This window comes from Apostichopus japonicus, chromosome 14, assembly GCF_037975245.1.
Source record: "Apostichopus japonicus isolate 1M-3 chromosome 14, ASM3797524v1, whole genome shotgun sequence".
Taxonomy (NCBI): domain Eukaryota; kingdom Metazoa; phylum Echinodermata; class Holothuroidea; order Aspidochirotida; family Stichopodidae; genus Apostichopus; species Apostichopus japonicus.
The window spans coordinates 18,582,126-18,597,522 of NC_092574.1; the positions used below are offsets into that span (position 1 = coordinate 18,582,126).

Here is a 15,397-nt window from a genome sequence, read left to right on the forward strand (position 1 = left end):
GCTTGGCTACCCATGGCGCAACCGATCTTTTGTAGATAGAATTGGTTATTGAACTCGAAACAGTTTCTTGTTAAGATGAGTTCAATTAGTTTGCGCATGGATATGGAAGATATTTTATTTATTCCATATTCGCTTTGTTCCGTCTTTTCATAGACTTCTTGACATATATCTAATGCCTCCTCTTGGGGAGTATTGGTATACATGGCGACGACATCGAGTGTAGCGAGTACTACCGTTTTTGGTAACGGGGTGGCTTTCAAAATTTGCAGAATGTGATTTGTGTCTTTCACATAAGTGCTTTGTTTTATTACAATAGGAAGCAAGAAATAGTCCACAAATTCCGATATTTTTTCGGTCGGTGATCCGTTACCACTTATTATCGGTCTACCGGCAAATTTTGAGTTAGCCGGGGGTGCTTTATGAATTTTTGTTAGCACATATATGACCGGTGTGCGGATCTTGTGGCTATATGGTGACAAGTACTCGAAGGTGCTTTTATCGATCTCTTTTGCAGAGAACATATCAATTAGTGTTTCCTGGACTAAACTTTTAGTTTGAAACGTCATATCACTTTTTAACTTTTCGTAGTGGTGACTAGTTAATTGCCTTTCAATTTCGGCTTGATAGTCTGAGTGATTCAATATAGCAATGCCTCTTCCTTTATCGAAGGGTTTGACAATAATAGAGCGGTCGTTTTTAATTGCATTTAGTGCAAAACGTTCCGCCTTATGCGTGTTGCTATTGGCGTTTCGGATAGTAACACTTGCCAATTCGGTTTGTGTTGCTTCCAAGTAGTCCTCTAGGTTTTTACTAAAAGTCATGTTAGGTGACCATGTAGAAGGTAGACGGAATTTTGTAATCCCTTTTTTGCATTTTCTATATTGGTTGTCCATAGATGAAATTTTGTACAACATTATGGGTATGTTTTGAAGTGAGTTTATTCACGAGAAATGTGAATTTTCAAATTCTGAACGAATTTGGGGCTTAAAACCTTGAAAAGTGGGGCTGACGGGTATTGTGGGCCGCGACGTAGAATCACCTACAAAAGCAAAGACCCACGGGAGATGAGATCAGGTCGAACATGACGTGTGCCGGGTTGACAATCTTCAAAAAGGTTATGGATGGAAAAAAAACTATTAGGAAATACTTGATTCTCAGGCCAAAAGTGTACATCTGGTTGGTCATTTCAAGTCTGAGAAGTGCCGTTTCCGGTGATCTGGGGGGGGGGGGGGGTATCAAAACCAGAAATTTTCTTGTACGCTGCGCGCCAACTGATGGTGGCGCTCCGCTTAGATAGTAATTCGCGCCCCCGGGTTAGAAAATCCTGGATACGCGCCTGCTCATGATATCATTTTGACTTCCGTCCAGAAAATTGCATACATTAAACTTTTCTCAAATATGCTAAGCGGCTGAAAATTAACTTTTGTTTAAAACATTGTATCACTTGAATGAAGTTTTTTGCATAAGGAATTACACGTTTAAAAAAAAAAATGCATTTTCGATGCAAAAATACCTAAGTAACCTGTTCCGAGTTGGTATATGGCCAACTCGGTACAGTACCGAGTTGGCATTTCTAAACTGTACCGAATTGGTCATGACCAACTCTTGGTATATACCAACTCGGTACGTACCGAGTTGGTATTTGCCGAGTTGGTTTTGTACCGAGTTGACTGACATTCCCGTCTACGCATACGCACACACCTATTAGTATTACAATTCAAAAGTGAGTGAAACTTTGTGAAAGGACAATTATTTCCAATTCCAAGCTCTAAAGAGTGCGTGATTGGAAATGTAAGTACGTGTAGATCAAGTTTGTATGTATTAATGATTAAGTTTAAACTTCATTTCTTCGTTAGACATTGATTGAAACACCTAGACTAGGGCCTAGCCTAGGCCTAACTAACATACTAGGGCTATAGCCTAACGAAATCTATACTAGTCTGTAGCCTGTACATATTCAACTTCCAAATACCATAAATGCTAGTATGATTTCCACAAGGTTACGCCTATTAGTATAAGGTGACCATATTTGCCAGACTGGAATCAGGGACATTTATTGTGTGCCTGATATAGGGGAGGGGTCTAGGGGGAGGGGGTGTCCCCCTCACTTTTGGAAAACTTTCAAGTGCCTACAGTGCTTTGATGTAAAATGGTGATACTTAGAAGCACTTTTTAAATCAATTTTATTTTTAAAAATATAGCTTTATCTTAGATGAAAATATATACTTTACGAAAGAGTGCCCTAGAGGCTAGATCGATGTAGCATATATTCCACTTTACACTGGCCCACCTGAAATACTGGTGTGTTCCGTTCTGCCACTGCACACTTGACTAAATTTTGTTTTTACAATTATTTTACTAATGTGGGATATTTTCAAAATTCCTGAACATTTTGACGAATTGGTGACATTTTCGGGGACACTTGTTCATCAGGGACAGCAACCTGTAATCGGGGACTGTCCCCGAAAATCGGGGACGTCTGGTCACCTTATATTAGTATCATCATGGCAGCCAGCGGAAAAGATAAATGCGGTATATAAATCACGAAGAAATGCTTGAACAAGGTGAAACCAAACATTGGTGCCTTTACCATTCAACCAGGCACACAAGGCACCCAGCAGTTGGACAAACAAGCCATACTTACCTTGTTATTTGTCTGGCTGCTGGAATTCTTACATCAAGGTATTTTAAGAAGAAAGTGCTCACCAGTTTATGAGGATGAAGAATCTAAACTCTAAATAATAACAAACTTGTAACAACAACATATTTGGGGAGAGGCAGAGATGGTGTTAAATACTTTTGGCAACTAAACATTCCCCTAAATATTCATCGAAACTATGCAAATATCAAAGTCCTGTAAATGCTGACATGAAGTAGGACATTTCAAAATTTTACTGCATTTGTATTACCTATTGTACATTCACATAAAGTGAATACAAATGGGCCCCCATTTACAGTAAGGTTATCACACTGATTACTGTAGTAAAATGTTGCATATCCAAGATTCATGATAATAGATACCTATATAGCATATCCTACTAAAAGGGATTTGCTATTTATATTTGCTATTTCTCATGTCTGTTTTTTTAATTGCAGATATCTTTCATTTTTAACTTTAAAGACAACTTTTTACAATGTCAGGAAGTTACTACTTTGTCATCGTTGGGCAGCATGACAACCCAATCTTTGAATTTGAATACTCGCCAAACTCAAAGGGCTCAGACAAGGTAATGTATATACGGTACTGTACATCTTCACAATGGTGTGGAATTGAGAGTACAAATTCCAGAATTTGTCTTCTGCTGAAATATTTTTCCCACGCAATATAAATGCTATGAAAATTATATTCAATCCATTTCTTGTGTGAGAATAATTGATCTGTCGATAAGCACATACATCACTTTGTTTTGAACCATTCGTAAAGGAAGTTTTTAAATTATTTACTGATGTTGATGCTGCTGTTAGTCAGTTAATATGGTTAACCTGTCCTGACCATCAGTGTTGTAGTAATTAATCGTATTTAAATATCTGACACCTCGGACGAGGTTAGAATGAGGAACAGCAAGAGTAGCAAATAAACACGACACGTAATGTTTTGCGCAATGTTTACATCTTCTTTGTCCGTACGAAATGTAACAAGTGCGATCACTTTAAGTTTGGTTATGTGAAGAAGAAGATGAAAGAACACATTTTGAAACTTTATTTTTGGAATCAATCAATCAATATAAATTTAATAACCTGTATGTATGTGTGTCTTCATGGAGAATGTAAACAAACAAATAAAGCTTGGATGACTGAGTACAGTGAGGCAAAAAATACAGTCCTAAGGGTACAGTTTGAACTGTAATGATGCTCACTCTTGTAGTGTGTTACTCTCTCAACTTCGATAATGCACTTGATGTTCTCCTGGAAACATAGAACTTTAAGATATTGTTGCAGCATTTAGCATTGCTTGATACACTGTATATCTCCAGATCTTATTGGACAAATATCATCTTTCTTAAATCGTTTAGAAAGATGACCATAGACACCTGAACCAATTTATCGCACATGCAGCACTTGACCTGGTTGATGAGTACGTATGGACATCTCCAAATATGTAAGTCTTTCACATACATGCCTGAATTGTTCCAAGGGATTAATCATTAATGTTTACAGCTGGTACCCAAACTACTGGAACTGCATATAATAAACTAAAAAATTGTATGTTAAGTGGCCAAATTAAATAGTTAACACAGATGCAAAGATGAAAAGTATAGCAGTTTGTGTATACAGAACTGCATTTTGATTGATTTATGAGATGCAGTAGAAACTCGCAAACCTCAAAGTCGCTTCCTATAGTGTGAGAATTGAATTAATTCCTGAAAGTGGAGAGCAGAATAGAATATTTTAGTATACACTATTTATGCTACCAGCCAACAAACAGAATGCGCTATTTGTAACAGAAATCAATTTTTATGTCATAAATGTGCTCCCATAGCACAGACCCATGTAGTGGTCTCATATAAAATTGTCTCTTTGGCATGAGATGACTCAAATACTGCTATGCATTGTACATTGATGTTCTCACGGTAACAGTATGAGAAGAAAAGCCATGATAGTAACTCTAGGAACCTCATTCCATTGGAGCTTTGTCAGAGCATCCTAGTTCTTAAATTAAGGCTTTATGCTCTTAATGTGTCATTTATATTTGATACCCTGCTTACATGTCTCCTCACAACCTCAGCACTGTCGCTGTGCCATACCTAGGGTGAACTGGTAGTCGTTTTAGCATTGTATGCCCTGGTTACCATTCGGTCAATCACCTTCCTTTTCATTCTACATACCACCCAAAGTGCTTGGAATATTATTTTTTCTTTTTGCTTTTTTCTTCCCGAACAAGTCAAATTATCTCTGTTTGAATCTTACGGAAATGATAGTATCTGGTAGAACCAACTCTTACAGAACTGGTTATCTATTCAAATCTTTTTGAAATGAAATATTTTCAGCATACAGACCTGTACACTAGCTGTTCATTGACAGGCTCAGTCACTACTACTCTATTATATCAGAATATAATACAAATATTTGTAATCATTTACTGTATAGCAGTAAATACTGTACCTACAGTAAATCCACTTCTGGTTACTGCAAATGCATTAAAAGCCAATGGGAAACTCCCTGACCAGCTTACTGATTCATTTCTGTTAACGCCTGTCTTTTATAAACTACTGTATACTGTTAGAAGTGAGTTACTGTATGGTGACATATTGTGGCTTTCCTGTTATTTTGAGATCTATTTGTTCCAATTACCAAAAGTAAGAAAACAGTGACTGATTCCCCAACACAACCCTATCTGTTTTCAAACACAACCCTATCTGTGGAAAATTTCAATGCTATAGATCAGTAGACTTGATTAATTGATATTATATCTACTGTAGAATTGAGGTGTTCTTTGTCTAATTAAGGCTAGTTTGGCATTTAATAATTATAAAATCTTTTACTTTTCTTTTGAAGGTACTTCAAGGCAGTCGACAAATTTAACGAGTGGTTTGTTTCGGCTTTTGTGACGGCAGGACATATCCTTTATTCAAACCAATGCTATTTTATTTACAGCTTCTACTAAACCAACATGCAGATTTCTGTGGGCATCAAAATAAATGGGGCAAGTGTAGTGCACTAGAGTGAGAGGAAGTTCATTATAATACATAACTATTGTTTACTTTGATGTTTACTGGGCAAAGAATTGATTATGTGACTTGATTTCTGTGGATATCACATGACAAAGCACATGAAAGTAAATGATTGAAGTGTATTGAGGTAGAAGAGGGTGGTTGGGAAGGGAGGAAGTCCATTATAATATCATGACAGGGTTGGCTGTATTCAAAAGGTGTTAGCAATGCTGCAGGTGTTTTGCCCATAATTCATCCAAAGAAAAGCCTATTGGCATGAAAACTGACAAATATTTAAATAGGATGACCAAGTGCTTTGATCAGTTTTCTTTCTAAGTACATTATTCAGAAGCCTATGGGCTGTGTACATTTACATGAGTTTCTTACAAAGGCTGCTACTGTAGTCAGAAGCCAAATGGACTTAGAATGTAACCTGACCAAATATAATCTCACTCACATTCATTTGATATAATCCACAAGAGAATATTATTGCATGGGTGAGTTTTTTTTTAATGAATTCATTCATCTCTTTCATGTTCCTTAATGTTACACACATGTTAGATTCTTAATGTTACATGACACCAAGAATGAAGACGGCATCAAAACATTCTTTTCTGACATCTACGAAATCTTCATCAAGGTAACTCTAAGTTTTGTTTTTCTTCAAACCCCACTCAATGTGAAGTGAGAGACTGAATGAAGCAGAAATTCTATTTAGAATGAAAAAGCAAACTAAAGAAAACAACTTTCCTGAATGGAAAATCATATAGGTATTTTCATTGATTTCACAGCAAGTGGAATATCACTGGTCATTCATGGTTTGTTGGTCCTTATCATTCTCTGTAGGTTATTCTGCAGGATTAGCTATGACACACAGCCATATAAGAACAAAGATATACCTATCAGCTTTGCCTTAGAATGTGGATTTGATTAGAACTCAGTAGTTTTTCTGCATCTCTGTCCCTCAGTGCAACAGATTGAAGCAGTGGTCAAAAAAATCTGAATAAATTTACCCTTATACATTAAATGTTCATTACATAACATATTCTTATACATTCAAGTTCTTATACAATTACATATTCAAGAACATACATGATGCAAAAATGTTGAAAGATGTGACAAAAGCATGTTGGCTTTTTGGTGCACATACATACATGCATAACTATTGTTTTCTTTGATGTTTACTGGTCAAAGAATTGAATATGTGACTTGTGCTATAAGGTAGCTGAGCAAGCCTGCCAGTTGTAACTCAATGTAATATTACTTGAACTAAAACACATTCCTGGATGTATTCCACAAAGGTTTCTGTTTCAATACTTACTGAATTCTGTTCCACCTCTACCCCCAGTATTTGATTCTCAAAACACTTTTTCATGTCGTTATTATCACATGGGAAATCAAATTAGAGAATTTCACAATTTAACTTCTTTATCTGAAATGAAATTTTTCTATGCACACTAACAGTATATTGTTATGACATTTGAATAGTATGAAAAGTATCCAAACTTAACACAAAATCTGCTTAAACATTCATAAAACTATGGCGTTACATAGCAGAACAAAAACACTCCAATGATTATCTTTTGTATCAATGAATGTAACAGAATGAAGAAACCTGAACATTTAGTTCCAAAGTTAGCAAACACATCCATTATTTAACATAGCATCGCAATGTTTATATTTCTTCCACTTTCAGTATTGCTTGAATCCATTCTATGACCCAGGCCGACCTATCAAGTCGACTGCATTCGAGAAGAAAGCCCTCTTTCTAGCCCGGCGGTACCTGACTAGTTGAAGGATGCAGCACCATCAGAAGTCAACAGCATCATCAGAAGTCAACAGCAAGGACAGAAGCTGCCACATCCAAATATCTATTGCTATCAGATAGTTTTTAAGGGAAATGCTGATGCAATATGAAAACTATGTTAGCATTCTGAAGTTGTGTATTGTATAGTACACTTATCAACAATGGCTTACCCAGGAAATGAACAGAGTATTTAGTGATGTCTGTCAGCAGTGATCAAAATAGAAAAATATGTTGACTGACAGTACTTTCAAAAAATGTGCAATTAAGCTTGATTGGTAGGGGGTAGTGTGGGAAGGGTAGGTGATATCGTATGAGAAGAGCTACTAGTTTGTTATGCTAATCTACTGGCAAAAACTGGATTATCCATTTATGTTATGCATTTAATTTGAGAGGGGGATGCTGGAAAGAGGGGTAGTGAGGGTGGGGGGGGGAGTTAACTTCATCACTGTTCATCACTGTTAACATCATGACTGGTATTCAGCCAAATGAACATGTCTGAGAAGCTGATTTGAAGTACAGTTTGTAAGATGTTTAGTTGCTCAAACTTTATATTTACAGTAGTAGATTCTAATATTTGTCACTCCCAGTCACAGTGCAACTCCAGTGAAGATAATTGACACCATGGATTGTGCAGCAAAAAAAATCAAGTGGACTGGTGGGAGAGTGTGGTTAGGGGAGTAAGCAGATCTCATCAGAATGGAAGCATTTAATGAGAGAGAACAGTTATAACATTTTTTAATTTTTTGATACAACCACCCATGTGGATGCCCTTGTATGATACACTACCATAAGAGCCTACAGTGAGCAAAGCAGATTTTTAGAGTTCTGTTAACATCATATGCTTTATAGCCTCGTTAAATTAATACACAGGAGGATATGAGGCTGAAAATGGGTTTTGTTCTTTGGCGGTTACAATTTGGGACGATCAGACCTGACCTGAAATTGTAACACAACTGATGCTACTGTATTTGTTAATATATCATGTACTGTCGTATGAATGTAACTGAGTTGGTAAGAAATGTTAACTAGTATAAAAAGTATGTAAATATGAAATAAATTATATGGTACCCAACCAAAAGATCGTGTGTTTGTGTTCTTGTGTAAAAGTGGGGTCCATTTCCCTGGTATTTCCCAAGGATTAAGAAACCAACAGAAGCTCATGTGAAATCTTATCTCTGTGCTAAACGCACAGTTTTATATGTATATCAAGCCTATTTCCGGTGATTGTTCAAAGAAGTAGGATGCAGGCATATAATTTTCATGTCAACTTAGCACCAACACTTCCCCGGTACTGCCACCCCTCCCTCCCCACCCCCCCCCCCCATTCGATGGACGAGAATGCCCTCAAACATCTGACTACTTTCTCAAATACTGAGGGAGGGCAGGAGCCCATTCATAATCACTGCAGCTTGGTGAATAATGTAGCACTTCAGAATTAAAGCACCCCAGATTTCCCAATTCGCACCCCAAGAAACACCAGATCCACTAAACTCGTAAGGCACAATCATAAGGCACATCTGTAATTATGAATAGGGGTAGTAATCTTTCTCTCTGTAGGATAATGATGATTAAAAAAAGAACACTCTAAATGTTACACCATGCCTTCACCACGACGTCCTTGTTTTTAACTTTCAACTATACTGATGACGTTTCTACACACAAACTGCATTAAATAAAATGCCAACTATTCACGCACGCGCACAGTGCTTCCCGGCTGAATCATATAATTCTGTGTCCAAACATTCGGGAAGTTATGTTACGCCAGGGAATTGCGACGCGCAAATGTGTACGCAAGGGTGATCTTTCGCGCCCGCCCATGACATGGCTTCACATTAGTGTGTAAGAAAACACAGTTACTGATAAGCGCTACAGCAGATCTCTGGATAGAAGAATAGTAATTAAGAGATGCCAACTAGCCTGGGCTATGTAGCCTATAGTGTCTTAAGTGTGAATGTAGAAACTGTCCACGGGTACCCGTTTTAATATCGGTACGAAGTTTTCTGTGTAGCGCAATGGGTCGCCCGTAAGTTTGATTCAGTAGCCTATTTGAAGATCATTTTTGTCTGGGCCTGACTACTCGTTCACCAACTTTCAAGATAAACACACCTGAGGGTGTTGTATTTGATCAAATATTTACTCTTATTACGCTTTATAGATTTGGTAAAGTGGGTAACTTGTCCACCACAAGTAAAGCGAGGAACTAAATTGACAAATTAATCCAACTGAGTCGCGCACGCTAAGATGCTGTCCAACAGCTCGGCGTGGTCCTGCGTGCCAATTCGGTCAATCGGAATTTAAGAAGGTCAATTATCGGGTAAATGTATTTAAAAAAAGACAGGTTCACTGACTAGGACCGGAACTGTCTCATTAATGATAAATAATACTGCTGATGGTCCGTTCCATTGTAGTTAAGCTGACCATCTCCAAGTATAGCGCCGAAGGCGGTCCCTTTAAGTACGGTATGTAGTGCCATACGCTGTAAGAATCCCATTCCATACGCAAGACGCACTCAAACGCTTTAATTTGAGGTTTATTTGCACGCGTTCAATATAGTAATAGTGACGTAACAGAAGGAGTCGAGTACTGTTTTTTAACATATGATCTGTTTCTATACTGATAACAGCGTAAACAAAGTTACTAGGCTTATTTGAAAGGGATAACTATCGACTTGACTGACCTCTAGAAAGTGTCTGTCAATCCTTGTTAGGTGTGATAGCTACTTATTTTACTTAAAGGAGGTCTAGAGGAAGTACGAAGACTTTTTAAATTTAAATCCGAAAATAGTCCGAATACCATGGCCTTAATCTCTTAATTACAGTTTCGAGCAAACTACTCATGGCAGACATCAACGTTTATGGCAACTCCTTCAATAAAGGACGCTTAAGTGATTTTATTCAAAGCAGAAAACTTGCAACAGATGAGAACGGAAAGGTAATACTTGTGGACAAAAGTACTGATGAAATGGCGAAAATGAAACAAGAGTTAAATTATTTCCGAAAGAATCTAGGTGCCATTCTCTCTGCTGATCAAACATTTCGGGAAGCTTTGATAATGCTGATCAAAAACTGGGAGCAGGCATCACTAAATCTGAGTAATTTCGAGGTAACTGAAGAAGGAATGGATTTACAAAATCAGACTATCAAAAAAGACACCGACACTTCCTCTGAGCTTTGCGTTCACGATTTGACGGTTGAGAGAAGCAACATTAGCAACCTCGACGGTACTATGATAAACAAAGATCACAAACGGTTTCAAGATCAGCAAACGAATAAAGGTGAATCGGTTAAGGAAAATAATCTCATGCACATACACGAAACGTCGACGAGCGATCGCTTAGCAGCCGACGATCAACAGTATGGACAAGCACCAGTAATGGATCAAACGCCTGCAATAACGGATCAAACGGCTGTTCCAAAAGAAGCAACACCGTATAAGCACATAAGTTCGCCGGATACTGCTTGCAGCAAAGAAACGGCAGCCCAAGTAAAAAAATTCAAGGACTTGAAAAGAATTATGTCTGATTTTACCAGATGGCAGAGAAGTCAGTTTCGACTTTTGAGATCGACTTCTTCGAAAAGTCTTCAAAAGAAGAAAAGTCATGTTCTCGACAAGTCAACCTTGAATGTTAAAGGAAGCCGGAAAAAATGGTCGAAAAGAAGGTTTAATTTAACGAAGATGCCGGACGAACTGAAACAAAATTTAAACGATTGTGGCCACGTATTTAATATGGTGGACGAAACTAAAACAGATAAGCGGGCCGGTGTGACGGTGTCTCCTCCTTTAACTCACGTGACGTCGTACCGGTTAATCGGGGAAGTTGTGTTTCAGTTGGAGAGGCGGATTATGGCTTACATATTTAAAGGAGAGCGTGTAAAATTGGAATACACTATACTGAACGCTAACCAGATGATAGACAGGTATCACAAATCGACAGAATCACAGCTTTTAAACAGAAAGGACAAAATATTTAGTCATCTGAGACGGTGTGGTCTGAGAGCACACCGGCATAACAAGTTAATGATGGGTCTGATGGAGGCGTATGGGACCTGTGATAACCTAGAAGAAGCGAAACAAATAGCAAAAGACAACGGTAAGCGTTATATTGGATGGACGCGTTTGCAGCGACCACAATTACCTGGGTGATACAAAGGTTATAGGGTATACAAGTGTGTGGGGAAATATGACCATGTTGGGGGAGGTGCGAATTTGTAGTGATTATTATTCAACATATGTTTGACACAATTCATTTTCACTATGCCAATACTATTATTCACTATGATTGATACCAGTACGATAGGCTATGTAACATAATATCAACTTTCCTTATAAAAAAGCAGAGATAAACGGCCGCTACCGTCGTATTCAAATAACTTACACGATGGAAAATATAGGCTTCTTGCTCAGGGTAACAAGTAAACAGCAAAGAGAGATGGCAATGTCAGCGTGAAGAACGATGCAAATGTTAGAGGGGCGCGGTGATGAGTTCATGTGCAATGTTCAATGTGACAAAAAACATCCCCTCCCCTATATCATAAGGTTAAGCAATTGAGTCAAAATGCTACACCACAGGAGAAAGGAAGAGAAAGAATATGCCCTGAAATCCCAAACCAGTCTTCGTTATACTATACGCCTACTGATTTCAATAAGCTATAGCCTAACACAAAACAGTGGGGATATTACCTAAAAGAAAGAAAAAAAAATTCAACCAGAATATTACCTAAAGAATATTTGTAGACGTCCATGGGCTGACCATACTATGTATGCATGGGCGTCAGCAGGTTTCAGAAAGTGGGGGGGGGGGGGGGACACTATACTATCTAAGCAGAGCGCCACCATTGGTTGGCGCGTAGCGTACCAGAAAATTTTGGGTACATAAGACCCGCTAGATCGCAGGAGACGGCCTTCCTGAGTCGTTTTTAGTTACATCAGAACCAGATCTGTGAGGAGAAATTTTGTCTCACAAAACTTAATTCCGACAGAAAGTACTGGTAGAAAGATGCCGTTCTGACACCAAGGGAAACGAATTACACAGCGTCCATCTCAAACGAAATATTTTCGGTAGTTTGGTATCATATAATACCCTGCATACAGGCAGAATACTGTCTGTAGGGCCTAAAATATATGATATTACCTTCCTGGTGGGGTCTTCGACTTGTTTTCAAGTTGAAATGCGTCGTTTTCTCTGATTCACAGTGTAGGGCAAGGGGAATTCCATTTCTGGCGAGAAGGGGTGCTTCCACAAAACACTCTAAAACATCGTTCAAGCATCGCACAAACTTTTATCAGAGGTCTCGGACGAAGCGGGGAGGGTGAATATCGGAGGAAGGGGGATAAAGGGCCAAGCACTGTTCTAATTTCCAGTGCAATTTATTGATAATGATTCTTAAGTTAGATTCTACTTGACTCAGCTCAGCAATTGTGATAGAAAATCGCGCATATGCATGTGATTTTTTTAATAACTGCTCTGAAAAGTGGGGGGGACAAATGATATGATATCCCCTCCACTTTTGAAAGTGGGGGGACATGTCCCCCCCCGTCCCCCACCTGTTGACGCCCATGTATGTATGTGGTGTTTCTTTGCATGTACAGGTTGGGAGAACCATCGGAATTTCAAATATGACATCCTACAGATCACACCGACAAATCTACTCCATGACGTCATTATATTTGTTGACTGCCTGATCTACCTGGCGAACACCGACAAGGCGGCTATATTTCTTTGGTAGAAGTGATGCTGCAGCTATGGGGGTATCTTTCAACACGAACGTCTTTATTGGTTGATTGTAGTATTGCATAATCATAGATTAATAAACTGTTTTGTCTATACACAAGTGATGCCAGGTTTGTAATATTTCATTTGAAGCAGTTTCAAATTTATCTGCCTTTCAACCAAAAAACAACCACAAAAAAACAAACAAATCTTTACATGTGATCAGTACAATTCCCCACCCCTCCCAAACCATTTCAACAAGCTAAACGGTTTTGTATGTTTTCTCATATATTAAAGAATGCTACACAAAACAATATGGGATCTCAGAGAGAAATGAATTGAAGATGGTTGTAAAATGCTTGCTGTAGTTACAACGTAACTATCCGTTATTCGATTTTCTATAGCATATTTGGGGGCACTACTGAAAAATTGATTTATATGCAACAGATAAAGATGATTTGTTCTCCCCAGAGATGGTTCACGATTTTCAAACAAAAGTTTGGCCAAAACCCAACTGCACACAATTCTGAAAGTGGCGATGAATGTAGACTGTGGTATATGGCCTCATCAGGCCAAAGATTTGCCAAAACGCAAACATTTTCTATATTATCCATTTGTTTCCTCGTTTATACTTGAAAGATGATGCATTTTGAGAGTCACCTAAGCAACACAGTTTTGTAAATTTGCTGTAACTCTATAAACAATTGGATAAAATTTACACCAAACAATAGAAAAAATGGGGGGTTTTCCCCTTTATTGGTCTTGACAATGTCGACCACTTCATTGCCGTTTTACATAACATAATTTCAACAATCATATCAATGAAAAACAATGATGCAAATAGGGACATGGTTATGAAGATTTCACAATCCTTTAATTCTATCACCATACATACCTGGTAATATCATACTCAAGGTTAAAGACTTATACTTATATGATATATGCATAGAGTGTGACACATCAAATGCCTCCAAATACGACTGTACCAGACAATAAACTCATAAACTAACTGCTAAACTCAATTTCCCCAGCATATATAATAATATAAGATAAAGAGTATGAGATTTATTGATAAGAGAATATGGTTGCCTCCACTTGCAGTCACTCACATGTCAAATTGGATGGAGGGGTGGGGGGTGGGTGGGTGGGGGGGTTGCATGACCTGTTTATCTATTACACACCATGTTGTTGGACAGATTCCTTTGTGTCTGTTCTTTCTCAGGCCATTGAAACATAAAATTGCATTTTTCATGTGTTAATGCTTGAATTTTTATGAACTTTTATAATCTCAAATGATGTAATGTTAACAACAATCCAAGTATTCAAATAGTGGCTTAGAGCTACAGTAAATGAGTACCACATCTCACAAGCCCAATGGTGCTTTAGCCTGACCCAATTTTAGCTCAGGACTTTCAGACATAATGAGCAAACCTAAAAGGTGCTAAGAAGAAACAAACCAATCCCTTTCACAGTTAAACTGTCCAGTTAAACTGAGATTAAGCTGTACATGGAATAATAATACATGCCCTAGTTATACATATTTAAGACTGCCCTTGAGCCAAAAATAAGTCATTGGAAGTAACCATGTATTACTATAAGACTGGATGGCGATAGAAAGAACTCCAGCTTTGTCACTTTATTATAAGGCTTCCTGAAGTGTTTTCTTTCCAGGATAAGCTCATGTCACTGTGAGTTCATTCAGTTCACACAGTGATTTATGAAAACAGGAATCTTTTTCAACTGCAAAGTGCACAGTACATAAGGGTAATTTATTAGGTATTTTTCTTAAAAAGTCACACGAGAAAATTCAAAAAGAATTGTAGTGGATGTATGCTATGTGTAACTGACATGATAATGTGTAGTGATAAACTGGAGGGATATTCTTCAGGTTCACTTCGATCAAGTTCCTCGTTCCATCTTTGATGAACCAAATCTGATACCATCTTCTCCATATACAGTACAGTGCCTTCGACTTCAGCATAATCTTGTGTCTTTCTGTAAAAGATAAGAATATAGAAAATGAAACATGAAAATTTACTTGCAGGTACAAACAAAAATTACACTGCATCTTCAATGTACAGTATGGTCCATGCAGGGCAGGAAGGTTAGTGCGCAATACATGACTGGTAAAATACTACAAGTTGGTACAAGCAAGTGTGCACCTTGTGACAATGCCTTTACTGTCCCAAATTAATTTCATACAACAACAATGCTAGCAATAACAATGTT

The 15,397-nt window shown here is 37.9% G+C and overlaps 2 protein-coding genes across 5 annotated transcripts; both read left to right on the forward strand.

The window, feature by feature from the left end:
* The first annotated feature begins 1,611 nt into the window (after window positions 1-1,611).
* Window positions 1,612-8,536, forward strand: LOC139979922 (trafficking protein particle complex subunit 2-like). Of its 4 annotated transcripts, none has more exons than XM_071991154.1 (6): window positions 1,612-1,723; window positions 3,097-3,227; window positions 4,014-4,099; window positions 5,497-5,556; window positions 6,204-6,291; window positions 7,348-8,536. In XM_071991154.1, exons 2-6 carry the CDS (start codon window positions 3,135-3,137, stop codon window positions 7,444-7,446), a joined length of 426 nt encoding a protein of 141 aa, XP_071847255.1. In that variant the 5' UTR covers window positions 1,612-1,723; window positions 3,097-3,134; the 3' UTR covers window positions 7,447-8,536. The 4 variants fall into 4 exon arrangements, with proteins under 4 accessions (XP_071847255.1, XP_071847252.1, XP_071847256.1 ...); XM_071991151.1 differs by having other exon boundaries at window positions 1,633-1,791; XM_071991155.1 differs by having other exon boundaries at window positions 1,640-1,791; window positions 3,122-3,227.
* Window positions 8,537-10,236: 1,700 nt separating this feature from the next.
* On the forward strand, window positions 10,237-15,163 carry LOC139979839 (uncharacterized). Its single transcript, XM_071990993.1, has 2 exons — window positions 10,237-11,548; window positions 13,048-15,163. The coding sequence occupies exons 1-2, from the start codon at window positions 10,294-10,296 to the stop codon at window positions 13,182-13,184; spliced, it is 1,392 nt and encodes a 463-aa protein (XP_071847094.1). The 5' UTR covers window positions 10,237-10,293; the 3' UTR covers window positions 13,185-15,163.
* Window positions 15,164-15,397: the final 234 nt, after the last annotated feature.